The sequence below is a fragment of the Ceratotherium simum genome, chromosome 22, assembly GCF_057802395.1.
Source record: "Ceratotherium simum simum isolate JZ-2026a chromosome 22, ASM5780239v1, whole genome shotgun sequence".
NCBI classification, from domain to species: Eukaryota; Metazoa; Chordata; class Mammalia; order Perissodactyla; family Rhinocerotidae; genus Ceratotherium; species Ceratotherium simum.
Genome location: NC_141921.1, coordinates 17,471,733 through 17,494,082, shown reverse-complemented (window position 1 = coordinate 17,494,082; position 22,350 = coordinate 17,471,733). Strand labels below are relative to the sequence as shown.

The 22,350-nt window shown below is 47.1% G+C and overlaps 1 protein-coding gene across 1 annotated transcript in view; it reads right to left on the bottom strand.

The window, feature by feature from the left end:
- HIVEP3 (HIVEP zinc finger 3) overlaps window positions 1-22,350 on the bottom strand; it is a 492,690-nt gene that overhangs the window by 41,547 nt on the left and 428,793 nt on the right. Inside the window, exon 6 of the mRNA XM_014797371.2 lies at window positions 18,468-18,613. Within this exon, the coding sequence (XP_014652857.2) occupies window positions 18,468-18,613 (146 nt within the window). The remainder of the gene's footprint in view (window positions 1-18,467; window positions 18,614-22,350) is intronic.

Below are 22,350 nucleotides of genomic sequence, written 5' to 3'. Positions count from 1 at the left end.
AAATGAAAGGCCTCTGACAGTGATGTCAGGCAAGCTGAGGGCAGGGCAGGGGTACCAAAGAGAAATGAGGGATGAAGTGAACGCATGACTGGATGCTAGACTCCTCCCCACAACCCCTCCCACCTTCTTCCCTTCTGGGGCTCCCAGAATATGGGAAATGAACTTGCACCCTCCAGGGGGGAGACTGGAGCTCCACAGGGATTCCACCCAAGAAGAAAGACCTAACAACACTGCCATTGCAGCTTCCCTGAGGAAACAGCCCCAGTGGGCAGCTACAGGAAGCTCACTGCCAGCGAGCCTCACTCTCACACCTAGAGCTCCCGTCATCTTCCGGCCTCCCTCCCGGAAACATTGGAAGACACCAGAGGTTATCAGACCCCTGAGAAAAGAGACCAAAACAAACACATGGATAAAAGGGAACCTGAGGGGAACAGAAACCATGCAGAAAAAGAAAACTAAAACCAAAAACAACTAACATTAATACGCTCCAAGAGATGAGAGAAGATATTAGAATCTATCAAATAAGAACAGGATACTATTATAAGAACATTCTGGGGGAAAAAAAGAGCTCTTGAAAATTAAAAATGTGATAACAGAAATGAAAAACTCGATAAAATGGTTGGATGACAAAATGGAGAGAAATACCCAAAAGGTAGAGCAAAAATATGAAGAGATGGAAAATCTGACAGAGAGGTAAGAAAATTAGAGAAACAAGCGAGGAGGTCCAACTCCTGAAAAACAGGAGTTCAAAAGAGAGAGGAGATAGAAAAACGGAGGAGAGGAAACCATCACAAAACAATTCAAGAAAGTTCCCCAAAGCAGAAGTCTCTTAGGGACTGGCCAGTAATTGCTGGAGACATGGCTAGAACCTGACTGTCTCAGTCCAAAACTCAAAGACTTTCTAGACTTTTTGGAACACTAGCACTTTCTAGACTTTTTGGAACACTAGTTGCCAGATCAGAAGAGCCCCAGAGTGATGGAAACTGCCCCACACCAAGATCCATGCCTGTGAAATGTCACAGCTCTCAGGATGCAGAGATGCTCCTAAGACAGTCGCAGAGAACAGAACAGGAATCAGAATGGATTAGGAACTCTCGAGAGCAACCTGGAAGCTCGCAAACAAGAGAGCAACGCCTTCAAAACTCAAGGGAAATGATTTCCCACCTGGAATTCTACACTTCAATCAACTAAGAAACAGAATAAAGACATTCCCAACATTTTCGGTCATGTGAAGAGTCAAGAAACTGACCTCTCATGGACTGTTTCTCAAGAAGACCATATGGAAGGATGGACTCTCTGAAAATGAGAAAGTAAACTGAGGAGAAGGAAGACATACATTTCCAGAAAGAGCAGATCCTATAGAGGACGCAGGAGAACCTGCAGGTGGGGGTGAAGGGAGACCCCGGGCTGGCAGCTGTGCCCCAGGCAGATGGAGCAGGTTGGATGACTCAGGGAGGGACCTTGGAATGTCTTGAGAGGAGATTTGGTGAGGGGAGAATCTGGGGGTTGAACTAGTCATAAATATATAGAAAACTAAGTGAAGTTAGCGCACACACACACACAGGCACACACAATTTTTATCCACAGAGAAAATAGAAAAGTTGTACAAGAAAGAAAAAGTAACCCCACTTCATGATATGATTTAGTTGTGAATTATATATGGTACAACCCTAATGAAAGGCTGGGGCAACAGGGGACACATATATGGAGTGTGGAAAGGCTCTTGAGTCACTAGTTGTAATGCCTAAAGTTGAAAAATCCAGTAGCAGCAACCCAGGCCCATTATTTAGAGATATGGAGGTAAACCAAGATAATGAGCAAAGAGATGAAAGTTATTGCTTCTGAGGGTGTGTCCGGGGGAGAAAACGTAGGGGCTCAAGGAAGGGTATTGCTGCTTTCCATAACAAAATTTAGGGAACTATTTGGCTCTTTAAACTGTGCACGTGTAACTTTGATGAAAATAAAAACTGCAAGACAGAGAGCGAGAGAGAGAAAGCATGTACCACCGTTCCCTAAGAGGCTGCTCCTCCCACAGCAGAGACAGGGAGAAGCTTCCTCCTGGGAAGAAGGGAGGCAAGGCCTGAGCCCCTAGGACAGGACAGAGGCCGGGGCTCAGGCAGACGCTGTGCAGGCCCAGAGGATGCTGAGTCCTGGCTGCGCCTGCAGCTCACAGAGCCACCACCAGGTGCCGGGGTGAGGACTCTGCCTCCAGCACCCCTCCCCCTCAGGCTGAGCCGCTGCTGCCTCAGACCCCTACTGGACCAGAGGTAGCCTGCTTGAGAAATAGAGTCTCTTTTAAACTTCAGTAGGATGCATTCAGGTCTTCCCTGACAGTCCTCAGGGCTCTGGGGGGCTCTGGGGGGCTCTGGCCCCAGCACACTCAGACACTCAGTCTGCCCCACAATCAATATGTCTTTTTTCTTTTCCATTTCGCTTTTCACATCTTTTTTCACTGTCCGTGACTTGGGTTTTGTAGTGACATAATGAGTTTTCTCTAATGCCTGGAGGGAGTGTTCCATGGGAAGTCCTTTGAGTACTCAGGAGAAAGATGCTAGGCCAGTACAGAGAGTCGACCTAACTAGCCTATGTAACAGCTGATATTTTTATTCGGGGGCTAATCTTTACAAAGGAATAACTTTTCCAAGAATCTAAATGCTTTCCTGGGGTCAGAAATTTCCCAGTCTTGTTTTCAAAATAGCCATTCACAAATCTATTGTTGGTGAAGACCTTGAGCCCATAGGTGGCCTGGAACCATGAAAAGAGGCCTGGATTGGGGCTCAGAGAACCCTCCCCATTTCCCACCCCCAAACCATCAATTCTGCTTACATGGCAACCAGCATCTTTCTCTCCTCCTACTACTACAGGAGAAGTGCTCCCTTCTCATCACTGCTCTGGCCCCACCCCTGGCACCTTCTCTAGGACCCTGCCCTGCACTCTGCCCCTCCTCTCCCGTATCATCATCTGCCCCTGGCTGTAAGTCATTCCTAGCAGCATTTGCACACACACGAGGATCTCTCAGTTGAAACACCCACCTGCTCGACCTCATGGTCCCTCCAGGTCTCACCCCTCACTCCCTATCTTACCTGCTTCCCTCCACAGCCAGCCTCTTAGGACAGAGGTTCACACACACATCTCGTTTCCACGCATGGCCTTGGGATTCCATCTCCACCCAAACAGCTCCCGTCAAGGTGACCAGTGAGCCCCTCTGGCCACATCCCATGGACACTTGCCTGTGCTCACCTTCCTGGGCCTCTGAGCAGCACTCAGCACAGGTGACCATTCCCTCCTTCTAGAACACCCTCTGCTCTTGGCTCCTGGGACTCTCACTCTGCTGGCCCTCCTAGTCCTCGGGCTGTTCTTCCTCAACTCTTCCGCGGCTTCGTCTCTACCTGCCCTCTAACTGCAGGCGTATCCCGGGCTCAGTCCTGGATGCCCTTTTCTTTTCTCTCTTCTCCATCTCCTCAAGTGACCCCACCCAGTCCCATCCCATTAAATAGCATCTCTGCACTGACACATGCATATTCCAAATGTGTATTTCCACCCAGGCCTGGGCTCTGAATGCCAGGCTCATATCCCCAGTTGCCAAATGCCTCCCTGAGCATTTGGATGTATGAATGGCACCTCAAAATTATCATGTCCACCAAGTTTTGATCTCCCCTTTCCCAAACCTCTATCTTACTCTCCTCTCTCGTCCCTGTCCATCTCAGTAAATGGCACCACCATCCATCCAGCTGTGACTCGAGCCAGGAACATGGTAGTCATTCTTGATTCCCAGCTTCTCTTTCTCAGCCTCCATATTCAGTCCACCAGCAGTCCCACAGCTCCATGCCCCACCTTCCCTGCCCTCCCCTTCATCTAAGCCACTAGATGACTCAGCTGGACTCTGTCATACCTCGCCCTTCCACTGCCCCCACAACCACCACCCCGTTCCCTAAGTCCCAGTCGTATTCCCCAGAGAAGATGGAGCACCAGGATTTGGGGGATAAATAAAGAGGACAAAACCCAGTGTGGGCGCACGTGATGGGGGTTGGACAATTCACTCCCCAGCCACCAGGGCCACAGTCAGAGCTGCACGTCTACACTCCTGGGGAGCAGTCTGAGAGTCAGAGAGAGATCAAGGCATTGGGTCTTTCTCAGGAAGAAGACAGCACTCCAGCAGCCTGGACTCACCCAGGAAGAAGAGCAGCCCCCATCCAGAGCTGGGCACCCGGGACCACTTCCCTCTGGGCCCTAGAACACAAGGGCTCTGCTCAGAGCAGGCACTGGCCTGGGAGTTGGCAGCCCATGAGCCAGCCTTTTCTGGCATCTCATGTTTCATTTTTACCTTTAACACTCGCAGGGCAGGTCAGCAAGCAAACGACCTTGGTTCCCAACCCCAGACTGAGGCCATGTGACTTCACCGTCCCCGGACCAAGCCTGACTGCAGGCTGGTGGGTTGGTCCTGCCCAGCCTGGGAAGGACCAACCCACCAGCCTGCTCAGCCCTGACTCTGTCCTTGCTCCTTCCTGAGACCCAGAGCTTCGATCCTGCTCACAGATTCCAAGAGCTGCTGAGTTCAGGGACCTGCCCCATCACCTGAGGTCTCAGTTAATCCTGACCATTTAGGGGGAGATTCTTTCAGTTAATAAACATTCTCCAGCACTGCCCATGTGCCAGGCACTATTCCTAGCACTGGGGATACAGCAGTGAACAAGAAACAATTCCTGCCCTCTCACAGCACTTATGTTCTGGTGGAGGGAACAGAAACAAACTAGTAAATGTATGGAGAAAAATAAAGCAGGGAAGAGGAGGGGGACCAGAAATGCCAGAGGAGGGGACAGCCAGGGGTGGTCTGGGAAGGCTTCACTGAAGGAAGTGAGGGAGCCATGGCACTCTCTGGAAGAAGTGTTCCAGCAGAGGGCACAGCAAGTGCAAAGGCCCTGAGGCAGAAGCATATCTGACAAAGAGCAAGGAGACCACTGGCTGGAGTGCAGGGAGTGAGGAGTAGAATGGCAGGTAGAGGGCAGGAAGGAGCAGGAACCAGCACATGCAGGACACTCGAGGGCTTTGGAGGGTGCAGAGCAGGAGTGACACGTCTGCTGACATTTAACAGGATCACTCTGGTTGCTGGGTTGAGACTACACTGTACTGGGAAAGGGCAGAAGCCAGAGATTACAGGAGAACACTGTGAAAATCCAGATGAGAGATGGCAGTGGCTTGACCCAGGAGGTGGGAAAAAATGGGCAGATTCTGGATACAGCTTCAAAGGTTGAGATGGCAGGATTTGCTAATGGAAGTGAGACAGGGCGGTTTTAGGTCTGAATATTTGGAAAAATGAGCTGCTGGTACAGAATTTGAACAAGTGATTTTGCTTTTTTCCTTCAAAAGACACTACAAGACTTTCAGAGACAGCGAGTGTGTGGAGGCGAACACAGTTTCTCTGCCTATGTAATACATTTCATAACCTTCCATGACCAACCTTCAGTAGTCTTCACTTTTTGTTCCAGTTTGGATTTTTATAGTGGTTTTGCTGAGGAGTTTATTCTTTATACCTACACCAAAAGCTCCAATTAATCACTACTTATTTAATTCATAATTTAATCAATTTGTTCCCCAAGAAGCATACAGAGGTAATGAAGCCACCAAAGGCATCACTCAACATCCTCCTTAATCTGGAGCTCATAGTAGGATGGGGCTTGACAGAGTGGAAATTCAGAAATTTAGGATGAAAAATATGCTACACCTCTAGGTTTTAAAGTCCAAGAAGAAATGGGTTTGTGAAACACTATTAGAAAAGAAAATAACCTTTAAATTAAAAAAATTAAAACTATTCTCTCCACGCTACTATTTCATGAATACACACATGCACACATACCCACACACATACACGCTTTTAAAAATATAGGTACACCATAAACCGCATGTGTTGGGTATACTTCATAAACTCTTAGACATGAATAAAAAGAAATTTAGTTATTAGAAATAAAAATACATGAGAAAGAAAAGCACACCTGTTAAAAATATAACTCCTTCAAGGGGAACAATACTGAATTAGGTAAACTGTTAAAATATTTCCTTTAACAAATGTACCAAGATCCCTGTGAGTCACAGCGGTTCTTCAGCATCTGTTGTGCTGGGTTCTAAGGGTGAGTTCACTGGATGTCCAGGTGGACCATCACACAGATGGCTGGAGACCTGGCACGGAGCTCTGGGGAGAAGTCCAGCTGGAGATACGAGTCCAGGAGTCATCAGCCTACAGATGGTACATAGAGTCACCATGGGAGAGAGTTTAGACAGAGAAAAGGCGAGGCCCAGGTGCTGAGCCCTGGGGGCCCTAATGTTTAAAGACCAGGAGATGATGGAAATCACCAAAGACAACAAGAAAGTGCCACTCCAAACGAACATGGAGATCAAGAAAGACAGTGCCCTGGAAGCCAGTGGACAAAGTGCTCAAGGAGGCAGGAGGGTTGACTGTGTCAAATGCTGCTGCTGGCTCAGGAAAGAACAGAAGAGAGAACTGACCATGGAATTCTGCACGGTGGAGGTCACTGTTGACCTTGATGAGAGCAGCTTCTGAGGTGTGATGAGTCCAAAGGCCCAAGTGGAATGGGTCTGAGAGAGGATGGGAGGAAAGACATGGACGTGTGCAAGTATAGTCAACTCCTTTTGAAGTTTTTCCCTAAAGGGAAGCAGAAAAATATGGTGATATAGACCCTTCAGTCAAAGGAGTGTTTTTAAGGTGGGAAACTTGAAGTCTGGATATGCTGAATTGGATAGGCCAGGAGAGAGGCAATAGCTGGAGTCATATATCAGGGTGTATCGGGGTAGGTGAGAAGAGACAGGATCCAGCGCCCTCGGACAGGAGCACAGATGGTCTTCCCTCAGCTCAGCAGCTAAGTCCCACCGTTGGCAGGGTCTGGCATGGACTCCTTCTGCTCAAGGCCTGAAGGGCTAGGGCCAGCCCTGTGCAACCCCATGCCTGTGAGTCACCCGACCCCACCCTCATTGGCCTAGCACACGGCTGGGCTTCTGTTCCCCTGCCCTGTATTCCAGAGACAAGTCGAGGATGGGCTGCCCTTCTAAATTCAACCCACCTCCTGCCCCCTGCCCATGGCCACCTTTCTGAGTACCCCCTACCCCAGCTGGGCCTGGCCTCCCTGGCTCTCACCATCTGAGCTCATCATCCCCTTGAGACCTAAGCAGTGACCCCCTGCCTTCCCAACTGGGCTTGGATAACCACTTTCAGCAGACGAGCAGCTCCTATCAATTCCAGTCTCTTCCTTTTCCACACCAGCCCTCTGGACTGAGCTCCTAGCTTTCCCTGCAACAAGCGAACTTGAGTTAGGACAATGTCGGCATTACCCTCAGTGAACAATGTAACTTTGTATGTGTGAAAACAACATTCTTTAACAAAGCAGCCCTTCTAAAACCACCCACGGAAAACGCATAGGTGCTGAGTGAGAGAGCCAACGCATTCCTGATGGGCACTCCCAGACTGGAAAATGCAGGCTTTGTTCAGTGTGGAGGTGATGGGGAATGCAGAGAGGGGACCACGTGCCAGGAAGTTAACACAATACATAGGGATTGATGCATCGTGTGTGCAAAGCCTGGCCCTAGGGCCCAAGTCAGGAAGGGACCTGGGGGTAGACATGAATGGACTGCAAAACCAGTGCTATTCCAGAAGCAACACAAAGAACTAGGGAGTATGGAGGCATCCGAGAGGTTATCTAGAGTAGAGGGTTGAGTACTGCCCTTTAAAGGTTGGTTGGACTTGGCAATGGGCAAAGCCCAGCAGGTACTGAAGGCAAAGCCCAGCAGGGGCAGGTCAGGCTGTGGGTGGGGCCAAGAAGATCCAGAATTTTAACTGGATCCGGTAGGTAAGGCAGCCACGCAAGGCTCTGGAGCAGAGGTGTGACACAGGCAGAACCATAATCAAGGACACTCAATGGCACCAGTGGGGGCCTAGAGAGAGCGAGACCAGAGCCGTGGCACAGGGAATGAAGAAAGGCCACACCTCAGTCACGGACCACTTTGTGTGGACACCAGCATTTGGGGACTAATTGAAAAGGGAAGGACCAGAGCAGAAGAAGGCGTCCAAGATGACACTTAGGTTTTGAGTGTGATGAGCTGGGTGCACCATCTGAGATCTGGGTGTGGAAGGAGACACTGTTGGTGGCAATTGGAGGGACTGGCTGGCATGTGCTTAGTTTGAGGAGCCCTGGGTCTCCCAGGCAAAGGTGCCCAGGAGGCATCAGAAGCAAGGGCCTAGAGTTCACAAGTAAGTTCCCAGCTGGAGACCCAGATTTAGTGTCCTTGGCACAGTGACAAGATTTGAAGCCAAGGAGATGGATGAAGTCGACAAGGGAGAACATTCGAGGCCATAAGAAATCAGTCTGACTGACCAGGTACATGAGATGCCATTACACCCTGACTGCTGACCAACCTACCTTTCCTCCCCACGTGTCCCAGTCTCATCCAGCCTTCCAGGCCTAGCCTCACCTCCTCCAGGAAGCCCTTCTGGCTACTCCAGCCCCAGGGGTCCCTGCCTGCTGTGAGCATCTCCACATTGGCAGTCCACACCTCAGCACTGGGCCTTGTGCTGCCACCTGAACCAGTCCCCAAGTGCTGTGAGGACAGAACCACAGTCTATCCCCTTGGCTTATGGTATCTTCTGGTACAGAGCACCTACAAGGCACTGAATACATAGTCCTCCTTGATGGATTGATTAATTGATCGACTGCTAGGTTGGAAGTCAAGAAGGAGAGTAAGGACACTAAGAGAGTAGCGTGACTAGTGATAAAAGGATGCACGAAGGGTAGACTCACACAGTATCTACTCTCTGTGACTTGCTCATTGACTCATTGTTGTGAATTAGATGTACATGGATCAACACGGACACACCACAAAAACATTGTTGAGTAAAAAATAACAAGTTGCAGGTGTATGTTAGACCCACTGGAGTAGTCAGTACTGTCCACCAAATATCCCTGGTTCTCCCATGCACATGGTAGGATTGCACTTCCCCACTCTCTCGGAGGTAGGTGAGGCCATGTGGCTTGTTCTGGGTAACGAAATGGAAGCAGAAGGTTCTGGGTGGAAGCTTTAAGAGCCAGTGCATAATTCACCATTTTTCCCTTCTTTCTCTCTCGGTCTCTGTCGGCCTAGATCTCTTAGCGTCTCCTAGGAACAGAACCCCATCGCAGACCCTTGTCAAACACACACTGGAGTGAAATATAAAGGCTTGCTGTGTTAAAAAAAAAAAAAAGAAAAAGAGAGGAGTGACATCAGCAACATGGCAGAGTGAGCTGTTCCCTGTGTCCCTCTCCCTTAGAACCACAACTAAAAGGACATTCATCTATTGGCGAAGGATACTCACACAGCACACCAGGATGCCTGAGAGACCCGAGCAGCTGTATCTCTGAAGGTGGATGGACTACCCCCACCCTGAGGAGGTGGCAGAGATAGGTGAGCACCCTCTGGACCCCAGGCAGCCCAGTGCACGTGTGTGACTACTTTCCCGGCTGGAGCGATCACAGCATCACTGTGGTCCCCAGGGTGGGAGCGTGCCTCAGTACAACTGTGGAAACAGGTGGCGGCAGCCCTGAGCCTTCCATGTGATCACTTCCCCATCTAGTGGGGGAGCCCTCAGGGCCACGCAGCCCACAGAGAGCAGCACAGACTTGGGCCCAGTGGGAAAGCCCCTCCTGCCAAGCACAAAGGCTGGTGCTACCTAGGAGTAGAGGGTGGCTGAGCTGCCGCTCAGGCGAGCAAGCTGCCAGCTGCTGTGAACACCCATGGTACCGCTGCGGTGCCTAAGAGGGGAAGCATGTCTCAGCGGGACTGTGAGAGCGGGCAGCAGTGGCCTTGAGCCCCCCTGTGACCACTCTTTCATCTAGTGGGAGAAACCACAACCCCACCACAGTCCCAGGGAGTGGCTTTGGCTTGGTCCCAGAGGGGAAGTCCCGCCCACCAAGCACAATGGCTGCTGCGACCTAGGAGCAGAGGGCGGCTGAGATCCCAGTCCAGGTGAACAAGCTCCTGGCTGCTGTGAACACCCATAGTACTGCTGCGGCCCCAAAGAGGGGAAGTGTGTCTCGGTGGGACTGTGAGAGCAGGTGGCAGTGGCCCCAAGTCCCCGTGTGACCACACTCTCGTCTGGTGGGAGAATCCACAATCCCACTCAGTCCCAGGGAGTGGCTTTGGCTAGATCCTGGAGGGGAAGTCCCGCCCACCAAGCACAACAGCTGGTGCGACCTAGGAGCAGAGGGCGGCTGAGATCCCAGTCCAGGCAAACAAGCTCCTGGCTGCTGTGAACACCCATAGTACCGCCACGGCCCAGAAGCAGGGAACAACCCCCGGAGTCTGTGGGAGCAGGTGGCAGTGGCCCTGAGCCCCCCACGTGACTACTTTCCCATTCGGTGGGAGACCCCACGGGGCCACTGCAATCCCAAGAAGTGACCCAGGCTTGGACAGGCACAGCTGACTGGGATCGCAGCAGTGGGCTCAGATTACACAGCTCCTGCCCCTCCCCGAAGCAGCAGCAGGCAGAACCTGCATCCAGAAACCATCACCAGGCGCTGGCACAGAACCACACCAGCAAATGGCATAAAGAAATGTATTAATACTCCAGACCAGAAGGAAAGAGACAAACACCCAGAAACCAATGCTGAAGGCATGGAAATCTACCATCTAAATGACAAAGAATTCAAGACAGCCATCATAAGAAAACTCAATGAGCTACAAGAGAATTCTGAAAGACAGTTCAAAGAAATCAGGAATCAAATTACTGAACAGAGGGAATTCTTCACAAAAGAGATCAAAACTATAAAGAAAAACAAACAGAATTGTTAGAGATGAAAAACACAATGGATGAGATAAAGAAAAATCTGGAGTCCTTAAACAACAGGGCTGATAACATGGAGGACAGAATTAGCAATCTGGAGGATAGGAACACAGAAGTGCTTTAGATGGAGGAGAGAGAACTTAGACTAAAAAGAAATGAAGAAATTCTCCGAGAAATATCTGACTCAATTAGGAAATGCAACATAGGTATAGGTATTCCAGAGGGAGAAGAGAGGGAAAAAGGAGCAGAGAGCTTGTTCAAAGAAATAATAACTGAGAATTTCCCAAACCTGGAGATGGAGCTGGAATTACATGTAAAAGAAGCCAACAGAACTCCTAATTACATCAACGTAAAAAGACCTTCTCCAAGGCATATATTAGTAAAGCTTGCAAAAGTCAACGATAAAGAAAAAATATTAAGGGCAGCAAGGCAGAAGAGAATAACCTATAAAGGAACCCCTATCAGGCTTTGAGTGTATTTTTCAGCAGAAACCTTACAGGCTAGGAGAGAGTGGAATGATATATTCAAAAATTTGAAAGACAAAAACTTTCAGCCAAGAATACTATATCCAGTGAAAATATCCTTCAGATATGATGGAGAAATAAAAACTTTCCCAGATAAACAAAAGCTGAGGGATTTCATTGCCACAAGACCCTCCCACCTACAAGATTTGATCAAGAAAGCCCTCATACCTGAAAAAAAAAGAAAGAAAGGATTTACAAAGCCTTGAGCAAGCAGATAAATAGGCAGACAAAATCAGAAATTGCAACTCTCTATCAGAACAGATTAGCAAACACTTAATTATAAGTCTAAAGATAAATCTAAAGATAAAGGAAAACATCAAAAATAAATATTATCACTTCATTTTAACCACAAATTCACAACACATAACGGAATAAGTTGTGACAACAACTTAGAAGAGGAAGAGGAAAGGGATGAAACCTGCTTAGACTAAGGGAAGAAGAGGCTATCAGGGAATGGACTATCTCATCTATGAGATCTTTTATACAAACCGCACGGTAACCACTAAACAAAAAATCAGAACAAAGACACAAATGAAAAATAAAGAGAAAACTGAGAAAACCATGATAGAGAGCCACCAAACTGAATTAGCAGTCCAAAATACATGGGACAAGAAACAAGGGAAATACATAACAACTGAAAAACAAGAGATAAAATGGCAGCATTAAGCCCTCATATATCAATAATCACTCTAAATGTAAATGGATTGAATTCCCCAATCAAAAGACACAGAGTGGCTGGATGGATTAAAAAACAAGACCCAACAATTTGCTGCCTCCAGGAAACACATCTCAGCTCTAAAGACAAACACAGGCTCAGAGTGAAGGGACGGAAGACGATACTCCAAGCTAATGGCAAACAAAAGAAAGCAGGTGTCACCACCATGCTTATATCAGACAAAGCAGACTTCAAGATAAAACAGGTAATGAGAGACAAAGAGGAGCAATATAGAATGATAAAAGGGACACCCCACCAAGAAGACATAACATTTATAAATATATACGCACCCAACACAGGAGCACCAAAGTACATAAAGCAAGTATTAACAAACCTAAAAGGAGATATCAACAGCAACACAATAATAGGAGAGGACCTTAACACCCCACTTACATCAATGGATAGATCATCTAGACAGAAAGTCCATAAGGAAATAGTGGACTTAAATGAAAAACTAGACCAGATGGACTTAATAGATATATATAGAGCACTCAATCCAAAAAGAACAGATTACACATTCTTCTCAAGTGCGCATGGAACATTCTCAAGGATAGACCATACACTGGGAAACAAGGCAAACCTCTATAAATTTAAGAAGATTGAAATCATAACAAGCATCTTTTCAGACCATAATGCTATGAAACTAGAAATCAACTACAAGAAAAAAACTGGGAAAGTGACAAAGATGTGGAGACTAAACAACATGCTACTGAACAACCAACGGATCATTGAAGAAATTAAAGGAGAAATCAAAGAATATCTGGCAACAAATGAAAATGAAAATACACCATACCAACTCATATGGGATGCAGCAAAAGCAGTCCTGAGAGGGAAATTTATAGCAATACAGGCCCACCTTAACAAACAAGAAAAATCCCAAATAAGCAATCTTAAACTACACCTAACAGAATTAGAAAAAGAAGAACAAACAAAGCCCAAAGGCAGCAGAAGGAGGGAAATAATAAAAATTAGAGCAGAAATAAATGAAATTAAAACCAAAAAAACACTAGAAAGGATCAATGAAACAAAAAGCTGGTTCTTTGAGAAGATAAACAAAATTGATAAACCTTTTAGCCACACTCACCAAGAAAAAAAGAGAGAAGGCTCAAATAAATAAAATTAGAACTGAAAGAGGAGAAATTACAACAGATACCACAGAAATACAAGGGATTATAAGAGAATACTATGAAAAACTATATTCCAACAAATTGGACAATCTAGAAGAAATGGATAAATTCTTAGACTCATACAACCTCGCAAAACTGAATCAAGAAGAAATAGAGAACCTGAATAGACCAATCACAAGTAAAGATATTGAAACAGTAATCAAAAACTCCCCAAAAATAAAAGTCCAGGACCAGATGGCTTCTCTGGTGAATTTTACCAAACATTCAAAGAATATTTAATATCCATCCTTCTCACACTATTCCAAAAAATATAGGAAGATGGAACACTTCTTAAAACATTCTATGAGGCCAACATCATCCTGATACCAAAGCCAGACAAGGACAATACAAAGAAGGAAAATTACAGGCCAATATTGTTGATGAATATAGATGCAAACATCCTCAACTAAATATTGGCAAACTGAATACTGCAATATATTAGAAAGATCATACACCACGATCAAGTGGGATTTATACCAAGGACACAGGGGTGGTTCAACATCCACAAATGAATCAATGTGATACACCACATTTACAAAACGAGGAATAAAAGCCACATGATGATCTCAATAGATGCAGAGAAAGAATTTGATAAGATCCAACATCCATTTATGATAAGAACTCACAACAAAATGGGTATAGAAGGAAAGTACCTCAACATGAAAAAGGCCATATATGACAAACCCACAGCCAACATCATACCCGACGGGGAAAAACTGAAAGCCATTCCTCTGAGAACAGGAACAAGACAAGGGTGGCCACTCTCGCCACTGTTATTCAACATAGCGTTGGAAGCTCTGGCCAGAGTAATTAGGCATGAAAAAGGAATAAAAGGAATCCACATAGGCAATGAAGAAGTGAAACTCTCGCTGTTTGCAGCGACATGATGTTATATATAGAAAACCCTAAAGAATCCATTAGAAAACTATTAGAAATAATCAACAACTACAGCAAAGTTGCAGGATACAAAATCAACTTACAAAAATCAGTTGCATTTCTATACTCTTAACGATGAACTAACAGAAAGAGGACTCAAGGATACAATCCCATTTACAATCGCAACAAAAAGAATAAAATATCTAGGAATAAATTTAACCAAGGAGGTGAAAGACCTATATAATGAAAACTATAAGACATTATTGAAAGAAATAAATGATGACATAAAGAAATGGAAAGATATCCCACGTACATGGATTGGAAGAATAAACATAATTAAAATGTCCATACTACCTAAAGCAACCTACAGATTCAATGCAGTCCCAATCAGAATCCCAATGACATTCTTCTCAGAAACAGAACAAAGAATCCTAAAATTCATATGGGGCAACAAAAGATCCTGAATAGCCAAAGCAATCCTGAGAAAAAAGAACAAAGCTGGAGGTATCCCTGACTTCAAAACATACTACAAAGCGATAGTAATCAAAACAGCATGGTACTGGTACAAAAACAGACACACAGATCAATGGAACAGAATTGAAACCCTAGAAATAAAACCTCACATCTACGGGCAGCTAATCTTCGACAAAAGAGCAAAGAACGTACAATGGAGAAAGGAAAGTCTCTTCAATAAATGGTGCTGGGAAAACTGGACAGCCACTTGCAAAAGAATCAAAATAGACCATCTGCTTTTGCCATACACAAAAATTAACTCAAAATGGATCAAAGACCTGAAGGTGAGACCTGAAACTATAAAACTCCTGGAAGAAAATGTAGGCAGTACACTATTTGTCATTGGTCATAAAGGAATCTTCTCGAATTCCAGGTCTACTTGGACAAGGGAAACAAAAGAAAAAATAAACAAGTGGGACTTCATCAGACTAAAGAGCTTCTGCAAGGCAAAGGAAACCAGGATCAAAATGAAAAGACAATCCACCAGCTGGGAGAAAATATTTGCAAACCATATATCCAACAAGGGGTTAATCTCCATAATATATAAAGAACTCACACATCTGAACAACAAAAAAACAAATCACCCAATCAAAAAATGGGCAGAGGATATGAACAGACATCTTTCCAAGGAAGATATACAGATGGCCAATAGGCACATGAAAAGATGTTCAGCGTCACTAATCATCAGGGAAATGCAAATCAAAACAACACTAAGATATCACCTTACACCTGTGAGAATGGCTATAATCACCAAGACAAATAATAACAAATGTTGGAGAGGATGTGGAGAAAAGGGAACCCTCATTCACTGCTGGTGGGAATGCAAACTGGCACAGCCTCTATGGAAAACAGTACAGAGATTCCTCAAAAAATTAAAAATAGAAATACCTTATGATCCAGCTATCCTACTACTGGGAATCTATCCAAAGAACCTGAAATCAACAATCCAAAGAGGCTTACACACCCCTATGTTCATTGCAGCATTATTCACTATAGCCAAGACGTGGAAGCAACCCAAGTGTCCATCAACAGATGATTGGATAAAGAAGATGTGGTATATGTATGCAATGGAATACTACTCAGCTATAAAAAAGACAAAATCGTCCCATTTCCAACAACATGGATGGACCTGGAGGGTATTATGTTAAGTGAAATAAGCCAGAGAGAGAAAGACAAACACTGTATGACCTCTCTCATATGTGGAATATAAACCAACACACGGACAGAGAGAACAGTTTGATGGTTACCAGGGGTAAGGGAGTTGGGGGGTGGGCACAGGTGTGAAGGGGTGCATTTATATGGTGACTGACAAATAATAATGTACAACTGGAATCTCACAATGTTATAAACTATTATGAAACCAAAAAAAAAAAAAATAGAAAGAAAAAAGGAAGAAATGAGTCTCAGGCAAAACCTTGGTGACCTCAGATGGGTGTGCCTGAAGGATATATTCAGTGTCTCTGGTGGGGGCACCCTTGGCTTTTTTGGGTGGGACTAGTGGTTCTGTGGTTGGTCATATGGACGGTTACATCCCTGGCCCCATCCATGAAACGCCAGAGGTGCCCCCAGGTATGTGACAACCAAAAACACACTCACTCCCACATTTCCCAACACTCCTGGGGGATGACACCAGCCCCAAGAGAACCATGAATGTAGAGGGGTGCCCAGAAGTGGAGGTGGGAGGCACAGCGGGGTCCCAGATGGGACAGCTGGGCTGTGGGAGAAGAGGATCTGATCGGTGACACTACACGACCCCCCAAAGTGCTCAAATTGGACGTGACAGAGTGAGTGAGGGTGGTATTTTTCAGAGCCAACAGAACAGGGTGAGATTACCCTGGAGGGAGATAAAAGAGATGGCTACAGTAGTGATAAGGTACTCCAATGCCCATTGGTCACTACCATGAACTTTGGGCCTTACAAACGGGGCTGCACAGGATCCTCTGACAATCCACAAAGTACGTAATCATTCCCTTTTACGGACGAGGAAACAGAGCTGGGGTGGTGAAGTGGTGGTCTCAGTGGAACAGAGGTAAAGGGGACAGCGGCTCTGGGGCAAGGATGAGGGACCTTGAAAGAGGGCTATTCTGAAACAAGAGCAGGTAGGACGAAGTAACAGTCCGGATGGGAGGGTGGGGTGGGGGAGGAGTGGGAACTGATGACCGAGCTGTTGGAAGAGGAGGAGGGGACTCAGGTGTGCCCTTTCCCTTTCAGCCGAGGGCAGACCAAGTGGCAGAGACTCCAGCAGGCAGCTGGAGCTACGAACCGACTGGGATGGAGACAGGCTCCCGGCAGCTGCCCTTCCGGAGCTCATGCTCCCCAGGGGCACGAGAACAGCAAGGAGCCTCCTCGGGGAGCCAGATCTCCATTCTGGAGGCGGATGCCTCTTGGACATCCGAAGCAAACCTCTTCATGCACAGCAGCGAAGACTCAGCAGCTCCCTAGGGCCCCACAGACAGTCCTTGAAGCAAGAGGCAAGAAGGCAAGTCACTGTGACCAGATGCGCAATCCTTGGATGAAGTCTTATGTGGCCTTTAAAGGACTCAATGATATGAGAACAGAGACACACGAGGGCGCTCTAACCAAATAGCAGGCGAGGAAACTGGTCAGTCTCACAAATGGCAAGAGGGTCAGTATTTTGGAAAACCTTTGGTTTAGTGTTTCTCAGGGGAGTCACCACTGGAACTCTGGGCAGGATGCTTCTCCTCTGGGGAGAGGTGTCCCCACCATGGCAGGATGTTTGCCATCCCTGACCCCTCCCCATCACTGTGACAACCCAACTCCCCAAGTTTTGTTTCCAAACAGCCCCTCTCCTGAGAGCCCCTGCTGGTCAGTGCCACCCACCAGTGGCCTTGGGGAGCTCGGCAGTCTCTGTTCTCCCCAGCTTCACAGAGGAATCCGGCACCTCCCACTTTGACCCTGGGAGCCAGGCACCTGCAGGGGCTGGAGAATCGCAGGCCCCCAGTGACATCCCGGGGTGGCTGGAGCTCGTGGGGATTGTCCTCTGTGGCAGGTAGGTTTTCCTCCATGCTATCATCCTTCAGGACTGGGTAGGACAAGGGCTGCATGGATAAAACTGGGGACACAGACACAGGACCCTGGGACAGACATCACGGGACCTGCTTACAGACACCACATCCCAGGGAGCAAACAAGTGGTCACATAGAACACAGCTCGCATGCAACTTCCACAGAGCAAGTCTGAAACCAGGCCCCCTTCTGGAGCCCAAAGGGCCCCACCGTCGTGAGTTCTGAGATGCTCAGATCATCAGGTTTCCAAAGACAAGCACCAAAGGTAGAAAACCAGGGGTGATATTCTAAATATTTACCAACCAATGAGTCCTGGACCCCGGACAGTCAGAATGGAGACCAGTGTAGACAGCTGGTGCAAGCAGTGCGCCATCAGCCCTGCAAACAGCCCAGTCAGCCGAGCCCGGGTCCCCCGTGGGACGCCAGGCATGCCAAGGTGGCTGCTTAGGCAGGACGGAGGTGGCTTTTTGCAAACATACACCAAGGTAAATGGCAGGCCGGACAGGACTTGGGAGACTCGCTATCAACCCAATGCAGGGACTAGAAACCCAGCCAGCATCTGAGGAAAGATGGGCTGGAGAAAGACCCAGATGGCTCCAGTCCTCAGCACATACCCAGCGTCCCACGTCCCCCACCAAGGAGCCAGGCATTCTTAAACAGAGGTGGCCTGGAGTCCCACAAAGGTGTCGCCTGCTGGAAGCCCAGGGCACCTGTGGACATGGCCCTGCGGTTGAGACTTCACTGCCTCTGAACACAGACGGCACCATCCCCAGCCTGCTGGCAGGGCGCAAGAAGCAAACATGGCCAACCCAACGTGATTCTTACCCTCCTTCAAAGATCTTGATCCTCGCCGGCTCCCCTCTCTTGGAGGCAGGAGCGTCCTCCTCCGGCTTCCCTCGCTTCTCTTCTTCCTTCTCCACTCTAGCTATGTCTTTCTGGCCTTCCGGGGAAACCAGCGAAGGGAGGTGAACCTGGCCCACCGCAGAATGACAAAATCATTGCCGGTTAAATGGTAATAAGGGAATGCTGCCCTCGATGGCATTGCACACGTATACTTAATCATGGCTCACTTAATCTTCACTGTACCCCGTGAAGAGGTGCTATTAGCCCCATTTCACAGAAAGAAGGAAACTGATCCCCAGAGAGATGAAGTCTCTTATTCAAGGCCACGAAGTCATAGGGTGTCAAACTGGGACTCTGACCAGGTCTTTCTCACTGGAAGACCAGGCCCTCATACGAGAGCTGTGTCTGCTGCTTCTTTCACACTAGTCTAGGAGCTTCTGGGGACAGGTCCTTATCTGGGTATCCTCGGTCACACCAGCACCCAAAACAGGGCCTGCCTCAGAGAGGGCACCTAAGGAATGCTGAACAAATAAATGAGGACTCCACCTTTGGAGATGAACTTGTCCAATTCTCTGTTACAGATCAGGGAGTCAAGGTCCTCCAGCAGGTCAAGAAGGGCATTGCTGGGAGCAGAGGGCAGGTCTCCTGAGGTCCTGACCTAGAGTCCCCCAGAGCTAGGCACAGAGAGGCTGTGCCAGCCCACTGATGCGCATGCCCCTGCGGGGTGGGTGCAGGCTCTAAGGGAACCATTCTGTTCACAGAGCGATGGGCTTCCGTGGTGCGCTCTGGCTCAATGAGGAGAACATGTCCTCTACACCCCCTGAGGGCAGCAGGGGGTGAGCACACCCTTGAACAGGGAGCAGCTGGGGGCCAGGGCCAGCAGTGTTGGGAATGAGATTCTCATCCTACTTCATGTCAGTGTCATTACGGTCATGAGAAACTGCACTGTTTACTGCCAGCAGGACAAACAACTGTGTCTCCTGGTGCTGGGACAATCTAAGAACTGAGTCCCCTGTGCAAGCCACCACACCTGCCTGCTACCAGAACAGATTGGGGCTGAGCAGAAAGGTAGCCAGTTGGGAATCAAGGAATCTGAGTTCTAGCAACACATAGGCCACTGCATACTGAGCCACGCTTTGGCGGATTACTTCACCTCTCTGGTCCTCAGAGTCTGAGAGGATTTAGACCATCTTGAAGATTCTTTCCAGGACCAACTTCTATGGCTTAGTGACCTCCAAACGATCTCTTCAGAATTGGAGATGCGGAGTGAAAACCAAGTGTGGGTATGGACCACTGCTTTGCAGAAGGCAGCTGATTTTGAGCAATACGCATGGATTTCCAGAGCATGCTGTTTTCACTCCCATCTTGGCCTGCCATCTGGGCCATCTGTGGAGTGACCACGGGGCCTCGCCCAGGCTGATGCATGACTTCTCTGTCACAACCAGCTGTGACGTCTGGGCCAAGCTGGAGGAGGCTGGTTTTGGTGGCAATGAGCCACTCCACCAGGAAACACTGCTGGAACTGAGCAGGCGGACCAGGGATCCACTTTGACTTTTAATGACAATAGTATGAATAACTATAGGTAAAAACAGTCATTGAGTGCCAATGTGCCAAGCACTGTTCTAAACACACTTTGATACTGTAACTCATTTACGCATCTCCACAGTCCTATGAGCTAAGTGTTATTATTATTTCTATTTTACAAATGAGGAAACCAAAGCACAAAGAGGTTAAGTTACTGGCCCAAGGTCACACAGCTAGTGATGTAGAGGGATTCAAATCTGGACCCCCTGGCACTGGAGTCCTCATTCTTAATCTCTCTGCAATAGTGCATGTGGTTGTCAAAATGATCCACCAGGAGAAAAAAGGAAGGAGAAACCCAGGGAACAGAACGTGGCTGCAAAGTGAATTCCTGTATAGCTTGGGTTTCTCCATGGCTTACGCATGGCAAAAAATATCTGTGACCAAACTCAAACCTGATGGGGTGGCCTAGACTTGCATGAAGATGGTTAGGAAGAGCTTTAAAGAGAATGAAAGCTATAGGATGACAAATGTCAGCACAGTATAAAAAAGAATTTTCTTAAAGCTCTGTCCAAACATGGGTTGGGCTGTACCAAGAGGTGGTGAGCTCTCCATCACTGGAGATATGCAGAGACCAGAGACAGATGTAATTGTAGCAAGGCATCAAGCAGTGGACCATGCAGCTACATTAATGCACCAGACTGGTGCACTTCTGGTAGAAAACATGCCAGTGAATCAAATGGAATATTCCAAGAAAAAGTTTGCAGATTTCAGCTCATTTTAGGAAAACAGCATTTTAAACAAATAATTGCTAAACCCAATTAAGCCAAATTAACTCTTCCTTTTTCCTAAATGACCTTTTAGTGTTCAGTATTAAAAGAGGAAGGCAGTCCACATCATCCAAATGGGCTCTGAGTGAGAAGCAGTTTTGAATCCAGGCTCTGCCATTTACTGTGCAGCCTTGGGCAAGTTACCTAACTTCTCTGTGCTTTGGTCTCTTCATCCATAAAACAGCAATATAGTACCCTGTATTTCAAGGTGGTTGTGAGGATAAAAGTAAAGTTTAGCACAGTACCTGGCACACAGTAGGTGCACAAGGAGTTATAAGGATGAAGGTAATTACGACAGCATCTTGGGAGTAGCCATGGCCAGTAAGAGACACTGGAGAGCAAATCAGTCATGATGTTTATGGCCAAAGTGGAAATCTCGTTTAGGAATGTCTGCAGACGGATGAGGACATTTAAAGAATAAATTTGGGAAACAGTTCTGTGAAGAATATCCAGCTGAGCTAAGGACGAATTCAATGCACAAGATTCACTCAGTGATTAAAGAGGAGGATATGAGTATAGGAGAAGTTACAGAACACACTTCTGTTCATTCTTCTACAATATGAATTTAGTTTAGGGGATTTATGCTTGATTTGGTCAAAGGAGCAGGTCTGAAGACACACTAATGAATATCTTTAAATTTGCCATCAACTTTTAAGGTTTCTTTTCCTCAAATAATTGAAAAAAGAAACAGACTCTCTGGAGTCAGATAGGTCTGCGTTCAAACTCTCAGTTGGCCAAATATTTGCCAAATGGCCTTGACCTCTCTCACCCTCTGACCCTCAGTTCCCTCTTCTATACAATGGAGATGGTACTGCCGCCTCCCAGGTAGAGAGGAGCATTGACTGGACTCGAGGACCCAGCACAGTGCCTGGTACAGTGAGGCTGCTCCATCAACAAGAGAACTGCTATTCGACAAATGCCATGTCAGCAGACCACATCACGGCCTGGACCCTTAGGCTGGCCTGGTCAGGGTATGGAGGTGTCATTTGTCTGAAGCAAACTTGGAATTATCAAATTTCAAACTCCCTGAACTTGCAGGGATCAGTTCATTTTATGGCTCCTGAAGCAGCCTCAGGTCAGAGGCAATGGAGGGTAAATAGGAGTCCTTCTTCAGGGCCGGGTGCTACTCCACAGCACAGAAGGGTCGAGCTGTGAGTGATACTGTCACCTACTGGCAAAGAGGGTTACTGCAGCCAGGCTCTGTTTGCTACGCTACTGACAGAAAAGAAGGAAGGAATATTTCAGGAGTAGTTTGTGTTAAATTCTAGAATCTCTGGAAATGTAAGATTTCAAGTGGTACCAGAGAACGGAAACAGCAGATGTAGAGAATAATAAAAGCAAGAAAAGACTAACAGGACAAGGGAGAAACATATGATGCAGTGGCATAAAGTTCTAAAATTGCTGCAGGCTTTCCCATCAGCCAAGTTTCCCAAGTCAGTCTTTTGGGAAATTGGTTTTTTCCTGGTTGAGACTGTGTCTTTGATCTTACAATAGAAGCTAATGGGAAAGCAGCC